This window comes from Gadus macrocephalus, chromosome 21 (assembly GCF_031168955.1).
Source record: "Gadus macrocephalus chromosome 21, ASM3116895v1".
In the NCBI taxonomy this organism is placed as follows: Eukaryota; Metazoa; Chordata; class Actinopteri; order Gadiformes; family Gadidae; genus Gadus; species Gadus macrocephalus.
The window spans coordinates 15,995,573-16,023,552 of NC_082402.1; the positions used below are offsets into that span (position 1 = coordinate 15,995,573).

General features: G+C 46.3%; 1 protein-coding gene and 1 long non-coding RNA gene across 2 annotated transcripts; one reads left to right on the forward strand and one right to left on the reverse strand.

Annotated features, from left to right (window-relative positions):
* On the reverse strand, positions 1 to 27,846 carry afg1lb (AFG1 like ATPase b). The gene is made up of 13 exons (XM_060042003.1): positions 27,696 to 27,846; positions 27,201 to 27,514; positions 24,607 to 24,664; positions 24,339 to 24,440; positions 23,953 to 24,080; positions 19,585 to 19,684; positions 15,395 to 15,453; positions 7,773 to 7,855; positions 6,004 to 6,074; positions 4,785 to 4,885; positions 4,053 to 4,193; positions 2,270 to 2,377; positions 1 to 674 (listed from the first exon to the last, which is right to left on the reverse strand). Exons 1-13 carry the CDS (start codon positions 27,805 to 27,807, stop codon positions 540 to 542), a joined length of 1,512 nt encoding a protein of 503 aa, XP_059897986.1. The 5' UTR covers positions 27,808 to 27,846; the 3' UTR covers positions 1 to 539.
* Positions 7,400 to 7,982, forward strand: LOC132450050 (uncharacterized). The gene is made up of 2 exons (XR_009523777.1): positions 7,400 to 7,539; positions 7,648 to 7,982. It is a non-coding gene; the product is annotated as an uncharacterized LOC132450050 (long non-coding RNA).
* Positions 27,847 to 27,980: the final 134 nt, after the last annotated feature.

Sequence of the window (27,980 nt, forward strand, 5' to 3'; positions counted from 1 at the left end):
TTAGTTTATTTGAAAGCATTTTATTAATTGATCAATAATACACGTTACACAAAATAAAAACAGGTTAGGATTTAGGTGTAACGTGGTCAGTCGTTTTTCTCTTTTCCCCCTTTCACCAACAGAGGGCAGTATTCCTCTACTCTCAAAGACCAATGAAGTCATAGACGGTCTCTCCTTGAATTAAGCACCGGTTTGCCTCATGGGTAACAGATGCTTCCATACACTAGAGGCCCTCTGATCAGCAACAATCCACAGATCAACTTAAGACACATTGAGGTAGTTAGGACAGTGTCCATAGGTTTCCCAGAATATAGTCAAGCCCAAGGAACAAATGGTACCAAGACATTATAAGTAGTATTCGGTGCCTATAAAACATTGATATTGTTGCTATATGTATTATTTCTTCTTTATATTAAGTTCGGCCCTTCAAGTGCCCGACTCTTTGATAACTTTGAAATAAAGACAAAATAATGGTTTGGTTCAGTGTCCTCAAGCGATAAGCAGGATATCGGGAGGGACTCCCTGTTTTCTTTTGGTGTTTAGTTTGATTCCTTAGTGCGGTCGCCCTGCTTCCAGTATGCGTCTGTCTGCATCTCCAACAGTCTTGAGACTGTACGCTTGAAGGCAAAGATTTCCTCTTCTGCTGTGAAGAGAGACAGTTGCTCGGCTGCCACCTAGAGGGGACAACACACACACACACACACACACACACACACACACACACACACACACACACACACACACACACACACACACACACACACACACACACACACACACACACACACACACACACACAGCAGGGTCAAAGGTCAACCCATTCAAACTTTCTCTAATGACTTTTAACAACGCCAATATTCCCAAATAAGCAAAGGGGGGGGGGGGCAAAAGGGAGAAGTTGTTTTGGACATGTGGTCGGGACTGGACATGAACCAATGTCCAGTGAGCAGTATATCTCTGGGATCTGACATCCATTTCTTCACAGTTCAGCATGTACATGTTTAAACCACAATGTTTCACTCAGAAAACAAAGGTTCAAGCCCAGACCCTCGATGACACAGAACACAGACTGGTTGCTTCCCGTTCCACACAAAAACAATAAAAACCTGATCATGGCTCCAACCGCATTCAATCTAGGAACATTTCATGAATTTCCCATCTGAGATTACTAAAGGAAAATTTATCTTTATAAAAAGAGGACTTGAAAGAAAACATCCAACAACAGATTTGCTTTCTGCTTGCAGGAGTAGAGAACACACATCAGGGTCAAAGGTCAATACACTTAGATCACCTAATCCGAGCAAGGGCCAATATGAATGAAAAACAAATATGCATGGAAAATGTCTGCAATTTAATTTCCCAGCAAACAAATGTGTTCCTTTATAATATGTCCCACATATTTTTTTTTTTTACCTTTGCAACCCTTCGTAGACAAGGGCAATGAGACCCGTTCATGTGGATTGATTCAGTTATCCCCTTATGTAGCAGGTAGCATTAGCTGATGTCAATTCCCCTGTGCAAGAGCATTAACTTGCAGGTAAACCTAGCAGGTAATGCAAACATTTATCTGTTTACTTGAAATAAACTGGAATCCTGCCTTTGTTACAAGCAGTTACTACTCTAATCAATATTTATTTCTGTTTTGTGGATTTTTTGTTTGGACTACCTGTACTGTTGCACACAGCCCAAGAAGAAACAATATATTTGTATATTTATATATAGAGTTGGGCAAAAAATGCTCTGGCAACTGGGAGTTTACATAAGCACACTGATGCTAATGCGGCTACGTACTCACTGAACTGATTGACCAAAGAGGGGCCTCATTGCTCTTTGCAAACCCCGGGAAGAATCACAAAAGGATAAACAGCCCAAACCTTTTGGCATTAAGTCATCTTAGAGGAAGGTTGTGTCATGGAACAAAGCCATGTTTCAGTCTTTCCTCAGCTTTCTTTACTTTAGGATAAGACAGGTCAGGTTAGGGCAGGTAAGGAGATAAGACAGGTAAGGTGAAGCCAGGTAAAGGAGTAAGACAGGTAAGGTGAAGCCAGGTAAAGGCGTAAGACAGGTAAGGTTAGGGCAGGTAAGGAGATAAGACAGGTAAGGTGAAGCCAGGTAAAGGAGTAAGACAGGTAAGGTTAGGGCAGGTAAGGAGATAAGACAGGTACGGTGAAGCCAGGTAAAGGAGTAAGACAGGTAAGGTTAGGGCAGGTAAGGAGGTGAGACAGGTAATGTGAAGGCAGGTAAGGAGGTGAGACAGGCGCTCTGTTACCCCGCTGAGGCCCAGGTCGTCCAGCAGCTGTCGGTCCCTGAAGTCTCCGGCTCCAGAGTGGGAGAACAGAGCCTCCAGAGGGGCCTGGGCCTGGATCACCACCCTCACCTTGGGGGCCAGAGACAGGGATCAGGGGTTGGGTCAGCCTTCTGCTGGATGCTTTCACTGGCTCATCTTAAGTTTTTAGCAATGACAGCATTGTATGAATGTATGAATAATATTGCATTGCATTTCTCCTTGTAAAACCGGATAATGGAATGACAAAACAGTAACACTATGCCGAATGTGATGGTTTGTCTTTCTATTGCATGTTAATGTCATGAAGCTAATGCTTGTTTCAGCGTGGATTATCAGTTTACTGCAGAAATGTATTACCGAGTTTGAAATGTTCTAAGCAGGCTAGATTTATTCAAATGAGTAACAAAATGACGATTTATGGACCTGGCAGTTTCACCGGGAACATTTAGTCCATTGATGGACACAGCCTACACTGTCTCAATACATAAACTACGGTTTACATTATCCCTCATCATTACGCTTATATAAGTGTATTTACAGATTTTCCAATAACTTTGGAAAAATAAGAGATACGGACTCAAACCTCTTCAAGTCATATCGATTTGTGAATCTATAAATGCTCTATAATAATCCTGATGGTAGGGGAGGTGTATGTGGCAACATTTAGCAGGAGATGTCGGTGACATCGGAAGTCTCCTTCTACACCAATCACAGAAGCCTCCTTCTAAACCAATCACAGAAGTCTCCTTCTACACCAATCACAGAAGTCTCCTTCTACACCAATTACAGAAGTCTCCTTCTACACCAATCACAGAAGTCTCCTTCTACACAAATCACAGAAGTCTCCTTCTACACAAATCACAGAAGTCTCCTTCTACACCAATCACAGAAGTCTCCTTCTATACCAATCACAGAAGTCTCCTTCTACACCAATCACAGAAGTCTCCTTCTACACCAATCACAGAAGTCTCCTTCTACACCAATCACAGAAGTCTCCTTCTACACCAATCACAGAAGTCTCCTTCTACACCAATCACAGAAGTCTCCTTCTACACCAATCACAGAAGTCTCCTTCTACACAAATCACAGAAGTCTCCTTCTACACCAATCACAGAAGTCTCCTTCTACACCAATCACAGAAGTCTCCTTCTACACCAATCACAGAAGTCTCCTTCTACACCAATCACAGAAGCTGAATAGTTTGGAACGAAAACCCATAAGCAGATGGTTGTGTAACTACTGAGAGTGAGTGGACATTGGATAGCCTAAGTCCAAATAGCCAACTATTGTATGGCCTGATGTTGGAAATTATAGCCTGCACGCATCTGATAGAAAGCCCTGTGTATCTACGAAAGTAAATCTACACGCACACAAACCATTAGATTATGAATCAAATCCACCTTTTTAAAGATTCACAATTTCTATCCCTGGCTTTTGGGATTAGCCCAGTTAACGCCCTTCTGCTTTCTGCCCTGCCGGTGTGCGCCTATCTGCTGTGGCATTGCCCACAAACCGTCTATCTGTATGAAGTCTGGGTCAAGAATACCTGATCAAACTTATCTTGACTTGAGCAGGGCCGCCATAAGGGACATAATACTATTTTTTTAATGATCGTTGTTCCTCCCATTTAAATAAACTTCAGCAATATTACATTCATAAATAGTTAACGCATTCAATCTTTAGAAACATGTTATCAAAACAACCATATTGTCTTTAATATGTATATATACATGGTCTGATAGCGTGGTGGGCTCGGGGCAGCTACCTTGAGGTCGTAGAAGGTGTCGATGAGGGTGATGAAGCGCCTGGCCTGGTCCTTGAGCTCCAGGGTGAGCAGAGGAACGTTCCGGATGAACACCGTGTCAAAGTGCCCGGCCATCTCCAGGTAGTCGCAGGCGCCCGTGGGCTGAAGCACAGAGCAGCAGACACCCGAGGTCAGACCCCCCACCACCGCCCCCCAGGCCTTAAGGTGAGGGTCCTGAGGGGACCTCATCACTCAGCCCCCGTTCCGGTTCGTTCTGGTTCCATCGTGCTTCGCGTATGCCTTTTTTTGCACATAAATAATTATGATAAGCATTTAAATATATATGCGTGTTTCGTTTTCTTGGTGTCTTTATACACAGGAAAGTGAGGAGATAATAGATCAGCTGGTTGTGAGGGAATGATTTGTAGGATAAGACCACAGGAGGGAATCAAACCCGTGTTGCTACAAGGCGTATTGCCCACTGGTTATGAGCGGTCACTAGCAGGATGAGCCAAGATTCAAGAAGTTCAAATGACTTATTTTTTAAGAAATGAGGCAAGCAGCTCGCTACAAAGCTACCGAGTGTAAATTATTGAGTGTAGGCGATGCAATGCTGCTGTAAGCCTGCTTTAAATATAAAGTGCGCACTTACAAAGAGCCTGACTGCTCGGAACTGAGGCAGGGTAGACTTCACAGAAGCAGCCCGGGTTTAGAGGAATGAAAGGAGTGATTGGAAAAGAAGTGGTCACTCACTGTGCCACACAGCTGGTGGAAGGTGCAGTCCGCCAGCGAGCCACAGGTCTTCTCCAGCACCACCTCCCTGCCCAGCACCGTCAACACCCGTGGCCCCATCGCTACGGAAACCAAACAATCAACCCCATTCCCAATGGCATTCAGTTCTCATACCATCGCGCAATACCTACACCTGTCGTTCTGGGACATTTACATTTCAAAGTTGCAGAGAGATAACAACAGCTCTGTTTCAGCCAGCTTTACAGATCATAGGTACAGAGAGATAACAAAAGCTATGTTTTGTTCAGCTTTACGGCATCTGGATATTTGAGTTGAGGATTTCTCAGATACAATTATCCCTCTGTTCCTTCTCTGGCTCTCCTGGTTTAGTCTATCTAGTGATCTGCTCGCCCTGGATTTCTCCAGCAAGGGACCAGACTCTAAACGGTCTGAACTGATCCGGTCTCCGCCACCCTGATTTGACTAGTACCCCCCCCCCTCCTACTTGTTGTATGTTGTAAGTCCTGGCACTTAATGTACGCACTTATTGTATGTTGGGTTTAGTTAAGAGTACTTAGTTATGTAGCATCTTATCATAGCTATCGCTGTTGAATACGGGGAATGGGTTAACCTAGCGATTATTGTTTCATGCTCTTGGTTCTATGAACATCCTTATCGTACCGACACGGATATATTGTTTCACTTTCTTAAGGGGAAGTTCTTCATTAACCATTTTCCTTTATAATTAACTCTGTCATATATATATTTCTTCCTCGAGTGTTCTTGACTACAAATGTTTAATTTCCCCAGAATTTCAAAGATTTTTCTGATATATGCTTTGAAGAAAGCCCTTAATTCACTTGAGAAATGTGTGCTTTGAGTTTTCTAGCTGTTGTGTGGTTAACAATATAAATTTTGACCATGTGAATGAGGATGCAGTTCAGGTTTATAAGTGGAACATCTTTTCCTTAAATTATATTTTGCTGTCTTCTGTTTAGTTATCTGAAAAAAATAATAGTATATACAAAAAAAAAGAAAATAATCATATAAATTATTAATCTGCAAACTTCTTTACTGCCATGAGGTTGTCGGGTCTGTTTTAAGCCCTCCCGCACCCCTACTTTACACAACCCCCTGTATTGGTGGAGGCTTTAGTCGAACGTGTGTTTCCGCCTCCCCTCATCCACCCACCACTCAGTCTTTCTGTGAACAATTAAAAAATAAATTCCTCCTTCCATACCGCGTCTCTGTCTCAAGGCCAGCTCATCAAACAGGGCGTCCATGAAGGCCTCCGCATCAGCCTCCCCTGTGCTGCACACGCGCACACACTCACACACACACATCCCCCCCCCTCACGCACACACACACACATCCCCCCCATACATACACACATACACACACACACACACACACACACACACACACACACACACACAGAGTCAGAGGGTGAAAAAAAGAGAATAATACAATACGAAATGAACAATAGTGAAGTGGCCACGCATCAAACACTAAGAGCAGTGAGGAGAGGTTGTGTGCGGGGAGTGGGGGGGTGGTGCAATGGGACGAGAGAGGAGGGGAGGGGTACTTATCCTTACAATCTATTAGCAGAGGGCAGGATGTTACACACTAAACAGCAGCATTAGGCCCCTTTGAATGCATGTCTAAATAATATTGCCAAGTGTGTATGTTTGCTTTAACTTAAAAGCGCACATCGTTTTTTTTACTCACACTGAAATGGCAAAGGTGTTTGTAATCTCTTGTTATCTATATTATCAAGATCTATAAACTGTCCCTCCTCCCACAATATTTAGACCCGCTGACATTATAAAACAATATGTTGAGCTCCCTGCAGTGATTGGGATGTACTTAATTTTTTTAATTAATTGTGATAGTAATATTAACGGTGGACCATTTAAAATGTATAACACAATACAAAAATCATCTGGAAAAAACTGGCAGCCACCCAGATGACCTTAGCAACTAATCAGAACACATTTCAACCATCTGGAACACTATAGAAACCATTTAGAACACCATAGACACCCGCCAGTAAGAATCTAACAACCACCTGGAAAGCAATATAAACCACATCAACCGCCTAGCAACCACCCATAACAACACCGTCAACAACATAGAACACCACAACAACCCAAAACACCCTAGCAACAATCTAGAATACCATGGCAACCAACCCAGAACACCTTAGCAACCACCCAAAGCACCATGGAAAACACCATAGAAACCAACCAGAACACCATAGAAACCAACCAGAACACCCTGACAACTACCTAGACTGACCCAGCCATCCCCCAGAACACCGTGGCAACCACCCATAACCCCCCAGCAACCAGAAAGAACACCTTAGCGACCACTCTAGTACTTTGAGTGTGTGCGTGTCTGTATGTGTGTGTGCTAGGATTTGTGCGTGCCAGTGTTTTTGTGTTTGTGTGGCGGTCTCAACGCTTCACAAAAAAATGGAAAACTTGCTTTTCGAGCTCAGCCATTTTGTGCAGTCTATTGATTTCTGTGTCTTTCTTTCACGCGGCCCTCAAGGTAGCGCAGCTCTTTTTCCTGGTCCCCGTGCCTCCATCCCAGGGGCCCTTTCTCTCTGCCCCCTCAGGAAAAAAAGCTGGCGGTGTTCGTATGCACACAAAAAAAGTGAATATGTGTGCATTTGTGTGTGCATGAAAATGTGAAAGGAAGTACAGGGTCAAGTGGCAGGTGAGAGACGATGTGTGTGGTGTGTGTGTGTGTGTGTGTGTGTGTGTGTGTGTGTGTGTGTGTGTGTGTGTGTGTGTGTGTGTGTGTGTGTGTGTGTGTGTGTGTGTGTGTGTGTGTGTGTGTGTGTGTGTGTGTGTGTGTGTGTGTCCATGAGAGCATGCAGGCCAACATGTATGAAAGTGTGTGTTTGTGAAGAGGATGCTTTTTTTTTCCTTTCGTAGAGCGATGCATAACTACTATAGGTGCACTATAGGAAGAGAGGAGGGAGCCATGGAGGCCGGCTCGTACCAGTAGTACTGCCTCCCTGTCGGCGTACTGCTCAGCCTCCTGTAGTCAGTGCCGGAGTCTAAGCAGATGGTCTGGCAGTAATCCTAAACAGAAACACACACACACACACACACACACACACACACACACACACACACACACACACACACACACACACACACACACACACACACACACACACACACACACACACACACACACACACACTAATGTAAGCAATCCATTACATTCAGGGCATTTAGCAGACGCTGTTATCCAAATGGACTTACAATAAGTACATTTGTCAGAAACAATATATCGCTGTCTGTACAGTAAGGACGTTAATAGAACCAAAGGCAAAGCACTAACAATTGCTAGGGTAACTCATTCCCCGTACACAACAAAGATAGCTAGGATAAGATGCTGCACAACTAAGTACTATAAGGGAGGGAGCTCGTTCCACCACCGCGGTGCCAAAACAGAGCTGTGACCATGAATGTACCCAATCTTGAACAACCTTGTCTCTTAGCCTTTCCTCGAGACGCTGGGCATGGTGGAGGGACCGCCAAGGTGCACTGCGGCTCTCAGGCGTCAGGGATGCTTGGCTCTCGCTCAGCAGTACCTTTATTGCTGCCGGTGTTTGCTATAACAAGTTGCCTCGTATGGGAGAAATATTGACACATTTTGGGCCATTATCTAAACGAATTCCCGAGCAAAGGGGCAGAGGAACAACAGAACCCACCTGATGTTCACCGACAGGTGCCCTGGGGAGGGGGACAGGTGCCCTGGGGGGGGGGGGGGGGGAGACCGCAGCATAAACCACATTTACTCTGTCGCTCAAACGCCCGTGGGCCTCCCTACCTTCATCACCCCACGCCGCTCAAGTGGGGGGTCCGACCCACCAAGTGACAGTTCACCCCCCCCTCCCCTCCCCCCTACGGAGAGTTTAAAACGTTAACAGGGACAGTGGGGGATGGGGGGGGGCCTGTGTCTTCCTGCTGACGAGCGCCGCGCAAACTATAATCATCATCGTTCCGCCATTCTAACAGAGAAGAGAAAAGAATTGCGCCTGTGGCATCATCCCATTCCAAACCCCCCCTCCCTGGACGGCCGGCGAGGACTCGGTGACAGCTCCGCTACATTATGAAATCAGTGAGTTTCTGCCACTGGCCTCCTTGAGCTCGGGGGGATAATTAGCAATCACCACAAAAGCAAGGGGACGGAAATACTCCATTCTTCTCCGCTGTCAACTTTTTATCTCCACGTCCGCTCGCACACACCTCCATTGCCGTCGCCACGGCGGAGCCAATTGGCTGGATCGGGCTTAATAACAACCTGACAGCCAGCCAGTACCCCCCCGCCCCCCACGCACAAAAGGGAGGCGTCATTTCAACAGCGCTGCGGTGACCCGGGGACCGCTACGCCGCACAGGGAAATATTCCCCCTGGCGGGAAACAGAGGATAAAAACAACTCAAACCTTGTCACCGCCGCCTTCCTAAAAAGTCGGCACTAGTCTTTCAGTTACACTGCACTCCACACACACACACACACACACACACACACACACACACACACACACACACACACACACACACACACACACACACACACACACACACACACACACACACACACACACACACACACACAGGCTCCCATCTCTACCTATAAATAGATGAGGGACTGCGGTCGAACGGACTGTGACATCATAAAAACTGAGAAAAAGGAGAAGAAGTAGGAGGTGTTGGCGGTGGATATGGTGATGGTGGTGGTGATGGTGGTGGTGATGGTGGGGCGCCTAGGTGGTGGTGGTGGTGGTGGTGATGGTGGTGGTGGAAGGAGAGGCTGGAAACACAATCAGCGATGATGATTCCATGGGTTATTTATAATCAGATGAGACCGGGGTCATTACTTGATTATTCATCTCAAGAGGATTGTCAAGTTCTCACTCCTCCAAGATTTCTGCCTGCCACTTCTCCTGGCCATCTCACTCCCCGCCCCCCTCAACACCCGTCCCCCCTGCCCCGCTCACCCCACCCCACCCAGCCTCCCCTTTCCTAAGCCTGCCATGCTGCCTGTAGGTATGTCTGGAGCCAACCAGCCACTGCCCAGGGTCTTGCCGCGTTGTCTACAAAGCAACTAGTGACCACTTTCATTATAGATAGAATAAAATACCAAAAATGCATGGCCTCTACACAAAGTACCAAACTAAAAGTGAGCAGATTAGAAAGTCGAGGGAAAACAAAGGGGGCATTGCGACAGAGACAGATATGGAGACAGAGACATATGAGTGACAGGAGAAGAAGGGCCTGGTAGGAGGCGAGTTATCTTAACACATGTAGCTCCTGTTCCCTCATTGTCCGAGCAGCTAGTCTCTTTATCCCACTGGACAGCCATTGAGCATTCAAAGAAAGTGAAAAAAAGAGTGGCTTCTTCTTCTTTCTTGTGCCTCTCACTCACACACCCCCCCTGCCCCCCACACACACCCCTCCCCCAATGCCATATCCTTCTCCATCCTCCTCCCAAAAAAAGGAAAAAAGTGCTTTTGAGTTTTTTTCAAAGAGTGCGGCGCCATTGAGCGACAACAAAAGCCAAGGATAGCCGACTACCAGGCCCTTATGAGGTCCACTCCCTCATTACTGGACTGCGGAAAACATTTGATGCTTTTTTTTGTTTGGCCCAGAGAATTGACCAGGCCTCAAAGAAACATGGGGTGGGAAGACTGCAAAAAAGAGAGAGAGATAGAGAAAGAGGGAGGGGGAGGAGGGGAAAGGTTGTCGTTCATTCGTTCATTCATCGATGTGTCCTGCAGCCTTGTGATGAGGGAGAGAAGAGAAGGGAGACAGAGGGGAGGGGGGAGGGGGGAGTTGGAAAGTGGGGTGCAGGGGTCGAGAGAGAGTGAGAGAGAGAGAGAGAGAGAGAGAGGGAGGGAGAATAGAATGAGAGCTTAAAACAGTGCCTTTATGCTGGCAAAGTCCTGGACGACTCTCCTGACATCAAAGTGTCTTTACTCACTGTGGAGCCGGTGTGTGTTCTCGTGTGTGTGTGTGTGTGTGTGTGTGTGTGTGTGTGTGTGTGTGTGTGTGTGTGTGTGTGTGTGTGTGTGTGTGTGTGTGTGTGTGTGTGTGTGTGTGTGTGTGTGTGTGTGTGAATGAGAATGAGTGAGGGAGCAAGAAGGAGAGAGATGGGGGTGTATTCCAGTGATTTGATTCATTCTTGGGCAGTGTGGTGGAGGTGGTGGCGGTACTACATAACAATGTGCACACTCTAATTGCACCTAATGATCTGTTCCCTTAAAACATGACCACCTTGGACCATCGGGAGTTTGTTCCTAGGGGTCATTCTCACAACCTCCCCCTGCCTCAGCTGCTCCTCTTGGGGAAACATCTTGTGAGCATGAGGGCCCTGCCTTTTGTGATCCAGGACCCCCCCATATGAAAACGAAAGTGTATGAAAAGGTTGATTTGAATGCAATATTAGAAATAGAGTGGTTATCCAGCATAATCATATGCCCGCATCATGCTAGTTGCATGATGGGGGCCGTGTGTTAAAATGTTACAGTTTTTACTGATTTCTTTTACACCCTTGTGCTGAAATCCGCCCTACAACTAGTGTTCCAACAGTACACACTTGGATCCACCCTCAAGACAGTAGGAGCATCATGGCACTGTGTACCTCAGGCCACAATCACCGGACCTGGGAGACAAACCCACCTTTCAAGGATTAACGACGTGGAACACAAAAGACATCAAACATGTCACACACATACAAGCACACCTGTCCGTAATCAGTCTAAAGAAATTTCTAATCATCTCAAATCAGGCAGCCACACAAAAGCTGCACAGATGAAACATTTTATCTCCCAAACACACTGGAATAGATAAATAGATTGGTCCCTTTTCTCCGAACGGTTAGTGCTGTTGTGGAGCAGCAGCCGCGGCCGCGAGGCCACTACAAAAGGCAGAGAGCCCTGCCCTCGAGGTGTACCGCCCGCCGCCATTGTCCCCCCGCCCCAGTGCCACGGCAGCACAATGGCAGTCATCAAATATCAACATCCCATCGATTTGTAACTTATGGTCCGCGGCGAGCGCCTCAACAAGGCACCCTTATGCCCAAGGTCTCGGACCCGAGTGCCAAAATTGGTCTTGTTCACATTCCCCCCCCCCCCCCCCCCCCCCCCTCATCCTTCCCTCCCTCTCATCCAATTTTTTGTTTCCTGTTGTGTGGAGATCTAGTAGACGCGGCACCCCGATGGAGAACAACGGCCCACACAGGAGCCCTGGAGGGACGAGACTCAATGAATCAAAGTTGTCGCCATGTTTCCTTCCTTCCCCCCCCCCCCCCCAACCCCCCAACCCCCCTTCAGGGACAGTGAACATGGCCTCCTTTGTGATAAATCTTTGGTTTTGCAGATGAATAATAACTTGTTTAAGCAGAGCCAGAGGACGGCTGTGGCGGTCTGAGAGGGGAGTGGAGATGCGCAGGGAGCCATTGTTTTGCCTGTGTCGTCTCCGGCACTAACAGAGTCTATACATAACACCCATCCTGCAAAGCCTTCAGAGAGCGGCATTGGATAACCTTTTGCTTGAGAGGCATTCTGATAATTAAAAAAAAATAAGGTCAGAGATGTAAACATGAAAATCCATCCATGCGTCGTCTGGGTAGCAGATTTATCGCGTTATAGCTCATGAGGTCACACGCCGGCGCCGTCTCTCTCTCTCTCTCTGTCTGCTTCCGTCTCTCTCCCTCTCCCTTGTTAGTTACCTTAGTGTTAAATCCATTATAGCAGTGTTCACAGAAAGGGTTTGTATACGTTTAAAAACGTATACAAATGACAGAAGATGGATGGCTTTGATGGGCAGGAGAGGGATGGGAGGAAGGGATGGGAGGAGGGTACTGGGATTGGAGCCTTGGGTACAAGGACAGCCCGCTGAAGTTAAGGTCCAACTGACGTTGATATTCCAATCGATACCAGTTGAATGAAACATTCAACTCGACAGGAGATCACATCCACATCAAAACGTTGTAAAACTGAATTTTTGAGAGCCATATTGCTACTTATTCTTTTGGTTTGAATTAGCCTTTAAGGATTTATTTGGGATATTTCCACCCAAATCCTATTTTCCCCTCATTTTGTGTCGAAATGTCTAATGCAGACCGCATTTAAAATAATTCAGTATTGAGCAAGAGCGCTCAGCCATTGCAGCCGCCAGGGCTCCGATGGATCCCTTAAGGGCTCCCTGTCGATGTCCCTCCTCTAGTACCGCTGGCTTTGCCACCAACAGGCTCAGAGGATTATTATTATTCTTCTTAGTTCTGGCAACGAAATCGCTCTGAATCATCCTGAGGGTCGAGTTGGTGCAGGACGAACGGTGGAAACGGGAGTGGAAGTTGGAGAGTTTAGGTGTTGGACTACAGACAGCCAAGTTTGGTTAAATCCAAAAGATTTAGGAGAAGGAGATGTAAATGACAAGAGGGACATTTCCTACAACCCCTCAACACTAAAGAGTGCAAGATTTCAGAGCAAGCCTTCTCCTTGAGCAAGAAGTGGTAAGACCCGATAAAAAACAGACCGGATCAAGAGAGACGTTAAGAAGACAGCACTGGTCAGTATCACTCAGAAGGCTCCCTTTTCATAATGCTGTAAGACACTCTTATCAGCTGCAAAAATATGGTATTTGAGAGGACTTCTTGATGCTACTGCCCCATCAGATTACACTGCAGCCCGTTTCGCGGCTGCAATAGCTGGAGTGCGGTCATTCAATACTGGACCAATGTCAAACATTGCTGTCTGCATTAGTCACTTACCTCCAAATGGACGGGAAATGAATAGGTTGAAAACTAGGCTGGGGGGGGGGGGGGGGGGGGGGGTGCTGGGGTTATTACGTGGGGAATGGGGGGAGGGATGGAGTGGCATCATGAGCAAAGAGTTCCTGTCTAATCAGAAGTCAATAGATCCATGAAGACATCCGCCCCCAAGACGGGGATTAGCCTCCTCCCACCACCCAGGTGATGGTGGGAGGAGAGGTCAGGGCCTGCGCTCTCTTTCTTTTTTTTCATTCCCATCCCAACATACAGACTGACACACACACACGCGCGCGCACACACACACACACGCACACCCCTACACCAAGAGGAGGCCTGGACCTTAGAGGGTGTAGGGCCGGGGGTCCCTTTGCCAGGTTTAATTCAATCTGTTCGGGGTCAGGTAGTTAATGGGGTGACCCGTCTCCGTCCCCACCCACCGTCCAGCCCCCAACGCCGCAGGACGGAGGGCCACCACACAGAGGCCCGCCGCACCCCCAGAAAGACCGCAACCAGATGGCCTCACAAAGGAGAACATGGGCCCTGAATGAGAGGAGGCAGTGTGGGGCAGAGAGGGGGACAAGGGGCATTCAGGACCCTGATGAGGTGGGGGGATTAAAGAAGGTTGGTGGTAACAAGGGAGTGACTTTAAATTCCCCGCGGGGACGTCCACTGTGCTTACTGCCTGGTAATCTGTGTGGTTATGGGATTGTTTTATTTGTTGAATACAGTTCTAGCGATGGGGTCTGGAGGCAGATTCCCCACTGAGACCCCTCTTTAGAAAACCGATTTCAGACAGGAGAAGCTATTACTGGATAATAAACCTAATTAATAAAGTTAACCTATTAATTTACTCCTTCTCTAAAGATACAATTCCATGTTACTTTAAACTTGAACGGCAATTAAACACTTCAAACACCTTTGGCTATATGTGGTCATTTCTAAACAGTCCTGACTGACTGTTACTTGCACGAAGAGGCTTCAAGGCTGCCACTTCAAATGACCTAAAATGATCCTGGCATACTTTTAATCTGTAAATAGCTAAAATAGGTCCAATAATAGCTAGGACTAATCACATCATTGTTGCAGGGTGATGACATGATGGGTGACTACTGTGTGTGTGTGTGTGTGTATGTGTATGTGTGTGTGTTTTATTTACTAATAAGCATTAAATTGCTCTTTTTTTTATTACTCATTAATAGGACTAATATGCCACAGTTTGATAACGCCTCATCGTTTTGATATTTAAATAGCTATAAAAGCCCAAGAATGCTCGCCTAGTCTCCTGCAAAATGCATGACAAACCCAAATTAAGCCTCCATTATGCATCATGGCGATCACTCCACACACATCAATGATCATCTGGGATGCGGGCAGGATAATGGTCCTACCTGCTTACAATAATGCAATTAAATTGCAAAGTAGTGTATTTGCCAGCTTCGCAAGCCTCAGGACCCCCTCCCTCCGATAAACACACACACACACACACACGCCACTTTTGAAATGCAAGTGCCTTGGCTCAGTTGCTCAGCTCGCCTGCCCATCTTTCACTGGTGTAACCTATGCTCTCTCTACCCCTCTCCCTCTCCCCGCATGCAGTATGATCAAAGACAGCTTTGTGACATCGTGTGCGGCATCCGACCAGGAAAACAGGAACACATCAAACCCTGGGAACAGCAAAGTGAACACAGAGGCACAGAGGTGTGCAATGTAAAGAGTGTGCGTTTGTATGTGTACGTGCGTGTTTATGTGTGCGGAAGCAGGGTGTGTGTGGGTGATAAACAAATGAATACATTTGGAAATAAAGGGAGTGAAGGAGGGATGACTTTGTGTGTACCTCCAGCACGCCGATGAAAGGCAGGAAGGTGTCCCTCTGAAGTCCGTTTTTGTACAGATCTGAAAGAGAGGGGTGGGCTTGTATTAGAGGTGCTGTTTAGCCTCCTAATAATGCCACCCCACACTACCATCCATGCACGCACGTGCACACACACACACACACACACACACACACACACACACACGGCCACAGATTGGCAGATAAAGTGGCTATTGATGCACTGAAACATGGGTGGGGAGGCTGGAACAAAAGCATTGGACCAGAGGGAGAAAAATGGATTTCTCTACCGGCAGCGGCGGCGACATAAAATTCATTACATTCCCAAACAATGGTGGCGGCAGAAAGGACTGTCGCCTTTTCAGGAGGGACAATGTCCACAGAGGCTGCCTGAATAGAGGACTCAATTAGCTCTGCTGGAACAAATTACATCTGAAGTAGCATCCCTGATAGACAGATAAAACAGATAGGGATTCACACACACAAACAGGCACGAACATATACAGAAAAGGTGTGTGACTCACACACACGCACATGCACAAAAGCCTGTGGTCTTTACAGTTGCAAATGTGCACAAGTGGATGTTGTTGATGTTTGGGCTTAAGCTAACGAAAGCAGCAAAGCTGAGAAGGAAGCAAGTAGTTTGTTAGAAAGTTGATTCTCTGTGATGGATTTTGTTTTGCGTGCGTGATATGTGGATCCGCGGTTATATCTAACTCGTCATACATCTTCAGTCTGTTGAGTTGGTCTAAGTGACCAACTCAACAGACTGAAGATGTATGACAAGGGATGGCTCTGTCGTCCTCATAATCAAAACCATCATCGCTGAACTGACAGTGGCTGTGGTCTGTCTCCTTCTTGTACCACTGCTCGAACAGACATCAATGGCTATTGGCTATCAACAAAATTTACTTTCTTTCTGGGTTATTGAGGGATGGTCAATTAGAGGGTTGAGCTGTGAGAATAAGTCAGATGGTAGAAAATAATCCAGCATGTTTAATTCTTACTTAGCAGCAGGGCGCTCACCGCTTTCAACCGACTGATCCAAAATGGTAGAACCACCAGCCTTATATAGGCACACAGGAAGTGACCAGGACTAAACCAATTGACAGGTTAATGACTAAACCAGCTAAATACCTTTGCGTAATTAGACCGGTAGATCAAATAAATATATAAATATTGCATTTAACCATATTTAAGACTCCAACTTATATAGATATTGTTGATATATGAATTAGCATTCACACAATGGGATGAGGAGTGATATACACATCCCTTTGTATGAGTCCGAGTTAATATCTCAAATCTGTTAGAGGGAATGCAACAAAGACTTCCGAACTCTGTAGGACACCAACACCAACAAAAACTGATAGGAACGATGTCATCTTGTGTTACTATTGGAAAATACTTATAATGGATTGTGAATACAATCATCTGAGTTACGTAACCGTAACTCAGATGCACAATCAGTCCCATGGCATTGGTAACGCAGCCCCCCGCCCCCGCTACGGTCACAAGGTACAGTGCATGTCATCAGACGTCATCAGGAGGCGGTAGTCACGTCTGTAGGCTGCACAGGGTCGGATAGCTTCAAGTGTTGTTGAGCGAGGGTACCAAACTCCTTAGCGCTCTCAACGGGATGGTTGTCTTTGCATGGCTGATACCACCATCATCTTTTCTGTGTGTCTCCTGTGTGTGTGTGTGTGTGTGTGTGTGTGTGTGTGTGTGTGTGTGTGTGTGTGTGTGTGTGTGTGTGTGTGTGTGTGTGTGTGTGTGTGTCCTGTGTGGGTGTGTGTCTCCTGTGTGTGTGTGTGTTTAGACAAACTCAATCTTAGCATTGCAAAGCACTTTGACCGTCCCGAGTGACAAGCAAAGCGGTCAATAAATGTATTCCATTCACACACAAAATAGCAGAAGAAAAATAAGCCCTTGAATCAGATAACCTACTTTAGGGCCTTTTGATACCCGCTCCTCCACATCAGCAAAGACAGGGGAACGAAGGCTCCTTTCATGTCCAGTTGTCTCTGGAGGCTTTTAGTGTTCCATTATCAACGTAATTAAAACACAAGAAGGATCCCTATCAAGTTAGCCCGGTGTGCTGCTTTGTTCTTCACTGTAGCTCCCCGTCAAAGGAGCGGTGCTCTGAGCCCCAGAGACATGGCCCACCCTCCAAGGCCACTCCAGGGCTGTTTTCTTTGCGAGACGAGGCCCGGCGGTCGCCTCGGTCCTCGGTCGCACCGCCCTCAACCGTTTTCTCGTTTGACGCCCGATGCGTCATCGGCTCCTGTGAACACATTTGATTGCTCATGTGCTTGCGATGCGAGGAAAAAAAACAGGCTTTAATTCACCCCACACAAGAGGACAGCATGAAGGATACATTTTTTAATATTTTTTTTTTTTACATGTTTAAAGCTGTTTAAATTGCAGCCGAGCAGCTGATTTTAGAGCAACAGAAAAAATCCTGCATAGGAATAATGCAGGCTGCAGGATTGCTCACAGGGCAGGAGGATGTTAGAGGGGCAGTGAAAAGTGAAACACAAAACCAAAGTGCAGTTTGCTGGTTCGGATGAGCTTTCATAAGGTATAGGGTGAACCGCAGTTTACCAACAGCACAATTACAACCACACACCCCTGTCCCCAAAAACCCTGCTGTTGACAATCACTTGAAGCCCTCAAGTCTCCCGGTCTGAACGCCATTCATGGCCTACAACTAGGGATGGGAATCACAGGGTACCGCACGATACGAAACATGATACATGACCCGCGATATCGATAATATCGCGACACAACGATTATGCAATAATCGACATCCTATAACGATACATCACGATATATGTCTAACGATGATTACAAAATTACTGTAAAAAGTAAAGTGCTGGATTTCGGCCTTTCCTTAATTTACCTCAGTTTCCTTCATTCATGTGTTGAGCGCCACCTCGAGAAGCAGGGAAATCAGTTTATGCCGCGTTTCCACTGCAGGGTGCGGAACGGATCGGATCGCAAAGGTGCGGTAGGGAGGGGGCGGTATAGCCCAGCTCAGTTCCGAGGTCGCGTTTCCACTGCCGACAGTACCCTTGGTGGTAGGCCGGATGTCGATCGCCGCGGCAGCTACGTAAACATCGTAAACAACGTCTTCCTCCCCAAGAATGCAGACGAACGTCTCCACCTCCTTGTTCGCCCAAGCAAGCTTTTTACGCGACATGTTAATTGTAAAGAATAATACCTCGAGGCTACTGTTTGTTTGTTTTTATCCCCGCGTCACCCGGAAGTGACGATTCTGTCGACCAATCAACGGAGGGGGGGTGTAGCTAGAATTTCACGGGACCCTTTCAGGCGTCTGGTCTCGTTTTGGGTACCGCAACGGAGGAGTCCCGAGAATGGGGCCGGAACGGGTACGGCAAAGTCCGGGTCACGCCCACTTTTGGCGGTGGAAACGCGACCCGACCCGCACCTTTGCGATCCGATCCGTTCCGCACCCTGCAGTGGAAACGCGCCATTAGAGCACCTTATCTTATTAATTAAAATATAAATATTTTGCCTGGTATTTCCTTCCTTACTCTTCATGAGTATTATTTAATATTGTTTAATTATTTAAAATATTATATGGATATTTGGCGGCAGTGTATTGATTCTCTTATCGCACGAAGAAGGGAGACGATATATCGCCGTATCGATATTTTGTCCCACCCCTACCTACAACCATGACAAACAGGTGATAAAACAAACTGCTTTTCTGTGAAGGTCATATGTTAAGCATGAAGCCATTGCCTCTGCACAACCTGAAGTTGGGTTTTTATGTGTTTTTCACATTCTATGACATTGGTTGATCTGACCTCAATTTGCCACATTCTTCTCTCACACACCCACACCAGTGGTGGTGTCAACAAGCAAGGCCACAGCCAGCTTGTTGGAAGCAGTTAGCTCACGGACCCTTAAACACTTGGAGGAGACGGGGATTGAACCCACAACACTCCTGTTGCCAAACAAGACCAACTACCATCATTTCAGGTAAGCAACATAGTAAGCATTCCTATTGGTATAGTGCTGTACATTAACGCAACACTAACCATGAGACAACAAATGCCATGGCAGAGCTCAGAATGACACATTGATGCACATGCAGGCACACACACACACACACACACACGCACACGCACAGACACGCACACACACACGCATACGCTTGGCAGTACCATTTGGGGGTCTGTTTGACGTGGCCACCACCACCACCCCTTTCCGGAATAGGGTCTCAAACAGCTGCTTCAGGATCATGGCATCAGCGATGTCCGTCACCTGACAAAGAAACAAACATACAGACAAAAACACCAAGGCAAGAGTTAAAAAATACATAAATGATTTTCATCCTTTTCATCTGTTAATACACTGAAACTGTGCACTGTACGTGTATGCGTGCGTGCGTGCGTCCATGTGTGCGTGCGTGCGTGTGCATGTCTGCCTGTATGAGCACTGGGGTCAAAGCTTGCAAAGGAGAATTAACATCCTTTTCCATGTTGATTAGCACCATTGAGATGCGCTCATTCCAGTCTTTATGTCCGGTGATGTCTATTCACACACAAACTAACACACACACACACAAACACACACACACAAACACACACAGTCATGAAGCGGTTGTCTGTGGAGGACCAGCGACGGCTGAGCTAATCAAATAAACAGAGGGCGAGGACGAGCGTGCAAGGTAACAAGAGAGGGAGGGAGAAAAGAATAATGAAACTGGACCAATGTGAATCCAAACAGGGGTCATACTGTACCGTTGCAGATGGCCATATAAAGCTGTGTGTGTGTGGAGGACACTTGTGCACCTACTGGGCATGTATATGAAATTAAAACCAATTCCAAGCCTGCTGTGGTCTTCCTATCCCCAGTGTTGTGTGGGGGGTTATGACGGCACTGCAGCCTGCAGCGGTTGGCTTTTTACATGATATTGGCGACCTTTCTGTTATTGTGGAGGTGCTCATCATTGTGTGGTCACCCTCATCCTTCTCTATCACCCTGAGGTGAAAGGGGGTCTGAGAGGTGAAGAGGGCGTCTGCATTGTAGCATTCTGTACAGTATTGTAGAGGGGCATGAGGCATGCCTGGGATTGGACTGCGGCATAATAAGTAGAACAAAAAGTTCAATGGAAAACATAAAATCCTTTTGGGGTGAGCAATGACACACGTCTAAACATTTAGAGGTAAAATTCAAATCCATTTGGTGTTAAAAAAAGATTGTATTGCTTTTTGCTTTGCACTGGAGCTGAGTCGTTCATCAGCTTCCACGAAAGTCTCAAGACTCACCTGTTCAGAGTTCACCGACTATGCATAGCCACCCCCTCCCACCCCTCCTATTTATTTGATGTTGTATTTCCTGACACTTAAAGTATGCACTAATTGTATGTCGTACTTTGATCTAGTAGTTGTGTTGCATCTGACCCTAGCTATCTTTGTTGAATATGGGGTTAACCTAGCGATTGTAAGTACTTTGCAATTGGTTCTATGACAATCCATACTGTACCGACCGCGATATATTGCTTCACCTTCTTCTGACAAATGTACTTATTGTAAGACGCTTTGGATAAGAAAGGCTGCTTAATGCACTGAATGTAAATGTAAATGAGCTGAAGCGAGTGCGTGGATTAAAACAATATCCAGGATCTTCTCCCCCACCTCTCTCGTGTCCCCCAGTCCCCCAGAGTGTGCTGCAGCTCTCCGGAGGGCCATGCCCACAGCATATGCTGCTGTTCAGCCCCTCGAGGGGGTGCTCAGGCTGCATATTAGCCCTGCTGCCCTCACAAACACTCGCATTAACATGTGTGTAAAAGCCTTGATTTCACTGGAGAGAGGTGGCCAGGGGGCATCAAATTAGTGTGTGTGTGTGTGTGTGTGTGTGTGTGTGTGTGTAATGAGAATCAACTGAAAGCCAAGGATCTATGTCTCCTCCTCCAGCCCTATCCCCCCCCCCCCCCCCCCCCCCCATTTTTATTTTTTTAATTTCAAAAGAATCATTTAAAAATGACCTTTCATACAAGCTGGATTTGTTTATTCATGTGCCCTCGAAACAGGCATACTTGGAGGAGCAATATTGATAGCGAGCTGAGGGGGAGCCCACAGAATGAGGACAGGGCGGAGGGGGGGGGGGGGGGGGGGGGGCGGTGCAGAAAACGTAAAGCACTCGCCAAAGACAAAAATAACGCTGCAATCTCCCCCCCCCCCCCCCCCCCCGCTAACACCAATATTTAAATGAGCATCCAATTACTCCTGGTGTGGCCGTCCGCAGGGCCGGGGGCCAAATTAAGCCTCTTTTGATGTTACACCTCTTTATGTACACAACCTATGAGCAATTTTGCACAGCCGCTACGCGCTGACTGCCGGCCAGCGAAGACAATGGCCGCTCGAGAGCTTCCTTGTCACCCTCCTTCCTCGCTCCTCAGACACCCCCTCCCCGGCCCCAATTCCATCTTTCCATATCGGATCTCTCAATGGCAAAGTATTCATTAGCAGTAGTGTGTGTGTGTGTGTGTGTGTGTGTGTGTGTGTGTGTGTGTGTGTGTGTGTGTGTGTGTGTGTGGCGAGGAGGGAGAGTGGTGTGCGCTAAAGAGGAGGGGAGGGGGGTGCGATGGTGGGGGGGGGGGGGGTCTACAAATTACTGATAATGGCACGGCGCTAATGAAGAGAATGGAGAAATGTCATTAGCATTTAAGAGGATAAGATCCAACTGACCCGCCGCCGCCGCCAGTCGCTTTCTAGCTCCACTCACTTAAAGGAGCCGGGGAGTGCGACTGATACCCAGACCATCTTATTTGCATGGCTGAGTGGTGCAGGATGCTGATTGGTATAGACCCCGCGACCCCTCCCCTGCTTCCCCCCCCCCCCCCAAACCGGGCCTCCTCACCAACCCTCTTGTTTATGCATCACAAACAACGCACGCATGGAAGCTTCTTGTGCCTTCCATTCACCGGCAGCAACAGTCTATGAGCGAGCAAAAAAAGGAAAAGCAGCGGCGCCACTGCAAAACAAAAACAAAATCAATGGGGAGACGCAGAGTCGTGGCGCAGTTTAAAACGTGAAAGAAAGGGGATGAAAGGAAGCCGCTCTTGATCCTGGCAGATGCGTAGCAGAGAGCCCCCTCTCCACACCCCCCCCCCCCCCACTCCCCCCCCGAACCCTTCCTCCCCTTCCCTGCTATGACCTTTGACCTGCGGACACTGACGAAAAAACATTTATGAAAGCCACCGTTAACACTGGTAACCATTTTCTGTTCACCACAAAAAATGATGCACAAGTGTTTTTTTCCTCATTACGACAGTGTAAAAACATCGGCATCAATGATTATTTACTCTGCGGTAGATCGTGAGCATCTGCACAGATGATGGACGGAGGTGAAGGGTAAAAAGAAACATCCCTGGTCCTGAAATGACAGTTTATTAAGTGGTTAATTTGGGTTTTGTTGGCCCTTACCTTCTATAGTTTGGGTGGTATGATGGCAATCTTTCCAACTCAAGTTATTTCATTGAATAAAGGGGACTTCTTTTATTTTTATCTAGTTGCATAAACATCCTAAATAAATAAATATATATTGAACTGTGCCGCAGCGACAACGCCCTACCACGGAACATATTCAAACCACTGTGGAGAAACACTGTGGAGGAACACTCATCACATCAATCATTCATTACAGAGTTAGTCAGCCTAAATCCACAGAGAGCAGTGGTGGAGAGGATATGATTGTTTGGCTACAATCACACCTCGGTAAAGAACCTGGTGGATCTAATCTTTCACTGCTAATTCTGTGCAACCGATAGACAGCTGCGATGCTCAGGCGAGCCACTAGGTGTCCCCATCCCTGTTTGTCATTGCCTCAAAGAACCACACAAGCATCAGGTTGTCATGCTCAGATGGGACAGACAGGACAGAAATAAGCTCTCACTCAAAGAGTAATACAAGGGTTAGAATTGGGTTAGGGTCAAAGGGTCAAAGAATTGCAACAGTTTTAATATGCTCAAAAGACATGAACTGCTATAATGTAATAAAGATAACAAAAGCTGCTAAAGTGAAAGGTTTATTGATTTTCGATATGATTTACTAATATTTATTATCTGTTACTATTAATTACTTTTAACTTATTTCCATCGCCAAGTTAAATTGCAAAACCTGACTAAATTCAACAAAAAAATTGCCCACACGCTATAACAGTATGAGGCGACCAAATGTACTAAACGAACCACCCGAGTTCATATGTCTGAGAAAGTTCTGTCGAGGGTTACGCGTGCCTTTCTCTCCTAACAAAAAGACAAACGCACCATGCTTAAGATAGAAATTGTGGGGCTCAATCACATAAGAATTTCAATATGCATGTAAACATCTTTGTCGGCATTGTTTAATTCTAGTTAGATCATTTGCATGCACCTGCTTGAGAACAGGCAAACACACTTGAAAAACACTTACACAGGCACACTCACTCTCACACACTAACAAACCTCACGCCACACAAACACACACACACAAACACAAACAAACACACCTAAAACCACACACACACACACACACACACACACTCACCTGAAACTCATCAAAACACAGGAGGCAGGTTTCATTGCTGATATCCATAGCAACCGGCGATATGGGGTCGTAGGTGAACATTTTCCCTCGCCCTCGTTTTGGCAGGCTTTGTTTCCACCGATGTATCCCTTTAAGTGCCACACAAACGTCAGGCACATCTTAAAGCACACCTGCATCGGTAAGCAATCCTCCCCCTGCCCTCCCCCATCACCACCACCCACCCCCACCTAACAATACAGAATAAAGTAGTAATTTCACACGCACGTACGCATCACGCGGACAATTACGCAGAGAGTCAGGACAAACAAGAGTTGGGAAATATATGCTCCTCACTTTGTCTAGCGCAGACACTTCCAGAAAAGTCACGAGAGAGAGGGAACGCTTACTTCTGTGAATGTCCAACATGAAGGAGTTGAAGTGCACTCGCTTTTTGCGGCTGTTCTCTATGTTGGAGTAGAACATGTCCATCAGCATAGTCTTGCCAGTGCCTGAGAAGAGAGTAAAATAAAACAAACAGAAAACATATTTTTGAGTTCCTGCTGATTTACAATAAGATCATTAATTTAGAGTGTGTGTGTGTGTGTGTGTGTGTGTGTGTGTGTGTGTGTGTGTGTGTGTGTGTGTGTGTGTGTGTGGTTCAAAATACTTTCTTACCAACATCTCCATGGATGTAAAGCCCCCTTGGTGGTGGAGTTAGTTGAGAAGTATCTTGCTGGTTTATAGGGGAGGTGAGATATACGAACATTATATACACATTCAATCGAACATTGGGGTAAGAAAAAATAACTAGAAACTGGGCTGAGTAAACTCATCCGACATCCTGACCAGATAAGAAAGAAAAAGGTGGAATCCTAAAGATGTAACGTGTGTGTTCTGTGTGTGTGTTGCACAAGTCTGATAACCAGCGCTAATGACACAATACTGGGCAATATATAAGCAGTGATATATACACTGCCAAATGAGAAGGGCTGGGGCGTTTAATAGGGGAAGTATGCTGAGGCACTAAGACACGACGAAGGGAGAGAAGAGAGGAGAGAGAGAGATAGAGAGAGAGAGGGAGCGAGAGAGAGTCTTGCAGTTCTCCAGACCGGCCCAGTGCAGGACAGGAGAGACAAAGGGCATCTAATCAACAAGACAAGCCTGGGGTTCCCACGAAAGAAAAGCATCATCGCACGAACAATGGGGGGATTTGTCAGACAAAACAGTGGAGGACTGGATGAGGCTGTGCCGAGATGGAGTAGATTTCTCCGTGCAGGACCCTGTTTCGCACCGCTAATTGTGATACGGTGCCTTCGCATTGAGCTGCTGCTGGAAGTCATTGTGCTGCCTGCCTCCTGGCTTAGAAAAAATACAATATAGCAGGCCCTGGCTTTAAGACAGCACACACACACACACACACACACACACACACACACACACACACACACACACACACACACACACACACACACACACACACACACACACACACACACACACACACACACACACACACACACACACACACACTCTCTCTAAATGGCCATGCTGCAGCTCAAAAGTGAAGACACTGCCTGAAATGCAACGGTATATCTTAGGATCATAGAATGACGAATAATTCTAAAAGTAACAGAGAAACAATGGTGTCCCTTTTTTCACTCTCCCTTACCCCTTCCCTCAATCTCTCTCTCTCCCCCAGTCCATTACCGAGGTGATGGGGGTTAAGGTTAGAATGACTTGACCATGGGGTTCAATGCCAGGCCGCAAGGACATGGCTGGGACAACTCCAGCAACCTGGTGTATTGTCAACATTTTCCCATCATGACTAGACGGAGTCGTGGTTTTGGTGATTTATTACAGACGTTGGGCCTCATCGGCGAACAACAAACAGTGAGAAGCCATCGCAATAATATACAAAAAGTGAAAGTAAACAATGCAGATCCGACATGAAGGCTTTTAATTTTTTAACAATGGACCATTGTCTGGTCGGCCATCTGCAGAACCGGGCCGCATTGGGTCAATATTAAGTCAAGTGTACTCCCCCGTTCAGACTTGGTCAGTTAGCAGAGGACAATGGCGGCACTTTCATAGAGATAACAGGCACCAAGAGGACAGCAGTCTGACCCGATTCAACATAGAAGAACTGCATAACACCAGTTGGCCCATGCATGTGTGTGTGTGTGTGTGTGTGTGTGTGTGTGTGTGTGTGTGAATGTGAACCAGGCTAAGGAACGAGGTGGGAGGGAGTAATGGGGGGAGTTTTGCGAGGGAGGTGGGCGGTGATGGTGGTAGAGATGACAGCCCAACACCAAAGTATTTGTCAGAGTTCGGAATCAAAAGCAGAAAAAGCACAAGAATGCCCGGGGACAATAGGGATCCCCTCATTACTGCACGGCAACGCGAGAGTTAGCGAGGAAGAGAGGGAGAGGGTGGGAGCTGGGGACCAGCCCAGCGGGAGGTCCACCCGGGGGCCTTCCAAAAAAAACCACTGCCTGGCTCTGTGAGTGTGTCTGTGCCAGCCAACCAACAGAAAACTCCCACCAACCGCGAATACTAGACAGTCAACTCCCCTTGACCTAAAAACAACAACAGCCCCCCCTCCCCCCCCTTTACTGTTCCAAAATACAAACGGCAACAACACACTTCCCAGACCCCTACGCTCCCTTTGACCTGAGCCCCAGAGAGGGCGCATCAGCCATGTAACTGGGCTACAGTTCGCTGGATCATCACACGTGGAGGTGCGCACATATTTTGGGTGTCATTGGGGGTTTATGGTAAATCCACAGTCCAGATGCCACACTGTAGAAAAACAATGTAGGCAAATCCATGCACCAGACACAAACATAAAATAATAACCTTTATAGAACCCCTCTGTAAAGGTGTAAACACGTATAACTAACAACAACAGCAACTATCGATGCAATATGTTTAACACAAATAAAAACCATGCCACTTGATATAGGACCCTTCCCATTTTTCTTTGAGAGAGAACATCGTGTTAATGTGACCACCACCATATTTGTAGTACAAGAACATTTGTTGAATTTGATACTATTCATTACAGGTTCTCCTCGCAGTCAATTCACAGACCAACCACACAGTTCCATGAAGTGCAAGGGAAACAAATGGCTCGGTAGAAACTTGTTGCAAGGAAAGACATGCATGCAACAAGCATTACCTGTTCTTCTGTAAATCTCAAATAAATATGTATCATGCCCGAGCTAAAAAGTTTATTAAATCGAGTGTATTCTCAAATGCAATAAATTTACCGTTTTGAGGGAAATAGGATCTTCATTCATTTTTCCAGGGGTGACATGATCTTTTTCCTCACATTGAGTGGAATTGTTTTCATTTGGTGTTGGTACATCCAAGTATATTTCATTGCTGTAGCTCTTGATGGTTTCTTGCAGTTGAGCCAGATGTTGGAGAACATCTCTTTGATGACCATCCTCCCTCAGGGTACCACGTTGAGTCAGGTCGTCATATTGTGCAACAGTTTTACTTAAGCCATGTGTATCCGGAGTTGTAGATCTGGTGGAGTAGGATGATTGTAATGAAGTGCCTCCGGTATCAAGGGTGCAACCTAAAATATAATATAACGGTTATTAATTAAGGATCAACTGCCATATGAATCCATACAATATCTGACATTGATAACGTTACGTCCGAAAAAGGCGTATGAAGATTATTATCAAGGACACATGAAACACAACAAGCATACAATGCCTCGTGAATTATGTCAAATGAATTAAAATAATAATGACCTTGAATAGTCTTAATGCAATGATAGTTAATAATTCGATCGAAAACCGAGTGTCTGAGTACATTTATAGTAGTTCTATACGAACACGCTAAAAGAGAATTGTAGTGCGCCATCTTGATTCAAGCTCTTCCAACTTTATCAATATATTGATTATATACAGAAACGTTGTTACACTCTTAAAGGCACCCAGTGCAACTTTCGAGGCTTAAAAATAAACATTCAATTTCTAGTCTTTTTACAAAGCGACATACAAAGTGTAATTTGCCAGTTTTAGTCCGCTTAGCAA

Coding starts and splice junctions, on each gene's coding strand:
- afg1lb (XM_060042003.1), bottom strand. CDS start 27,807: ATGGCGCACTACAATTCTCTTTTAGCGTGTTCGTATAGAACTACTATA. Junction 27,515..27,695: donor TTGCATTAAGACTATTCAAG/GTCATTATTATT, acceptor ATTATATTTTAG/GTTGCACCCTTGATACCGGA. Junction 7,856..15,394: donor CTTTCATCGGCGTGCTGGAG/GTACACACAAAG, acceptor GTTTCTGTTTAG/GATTACTGCCAGACCATCTG.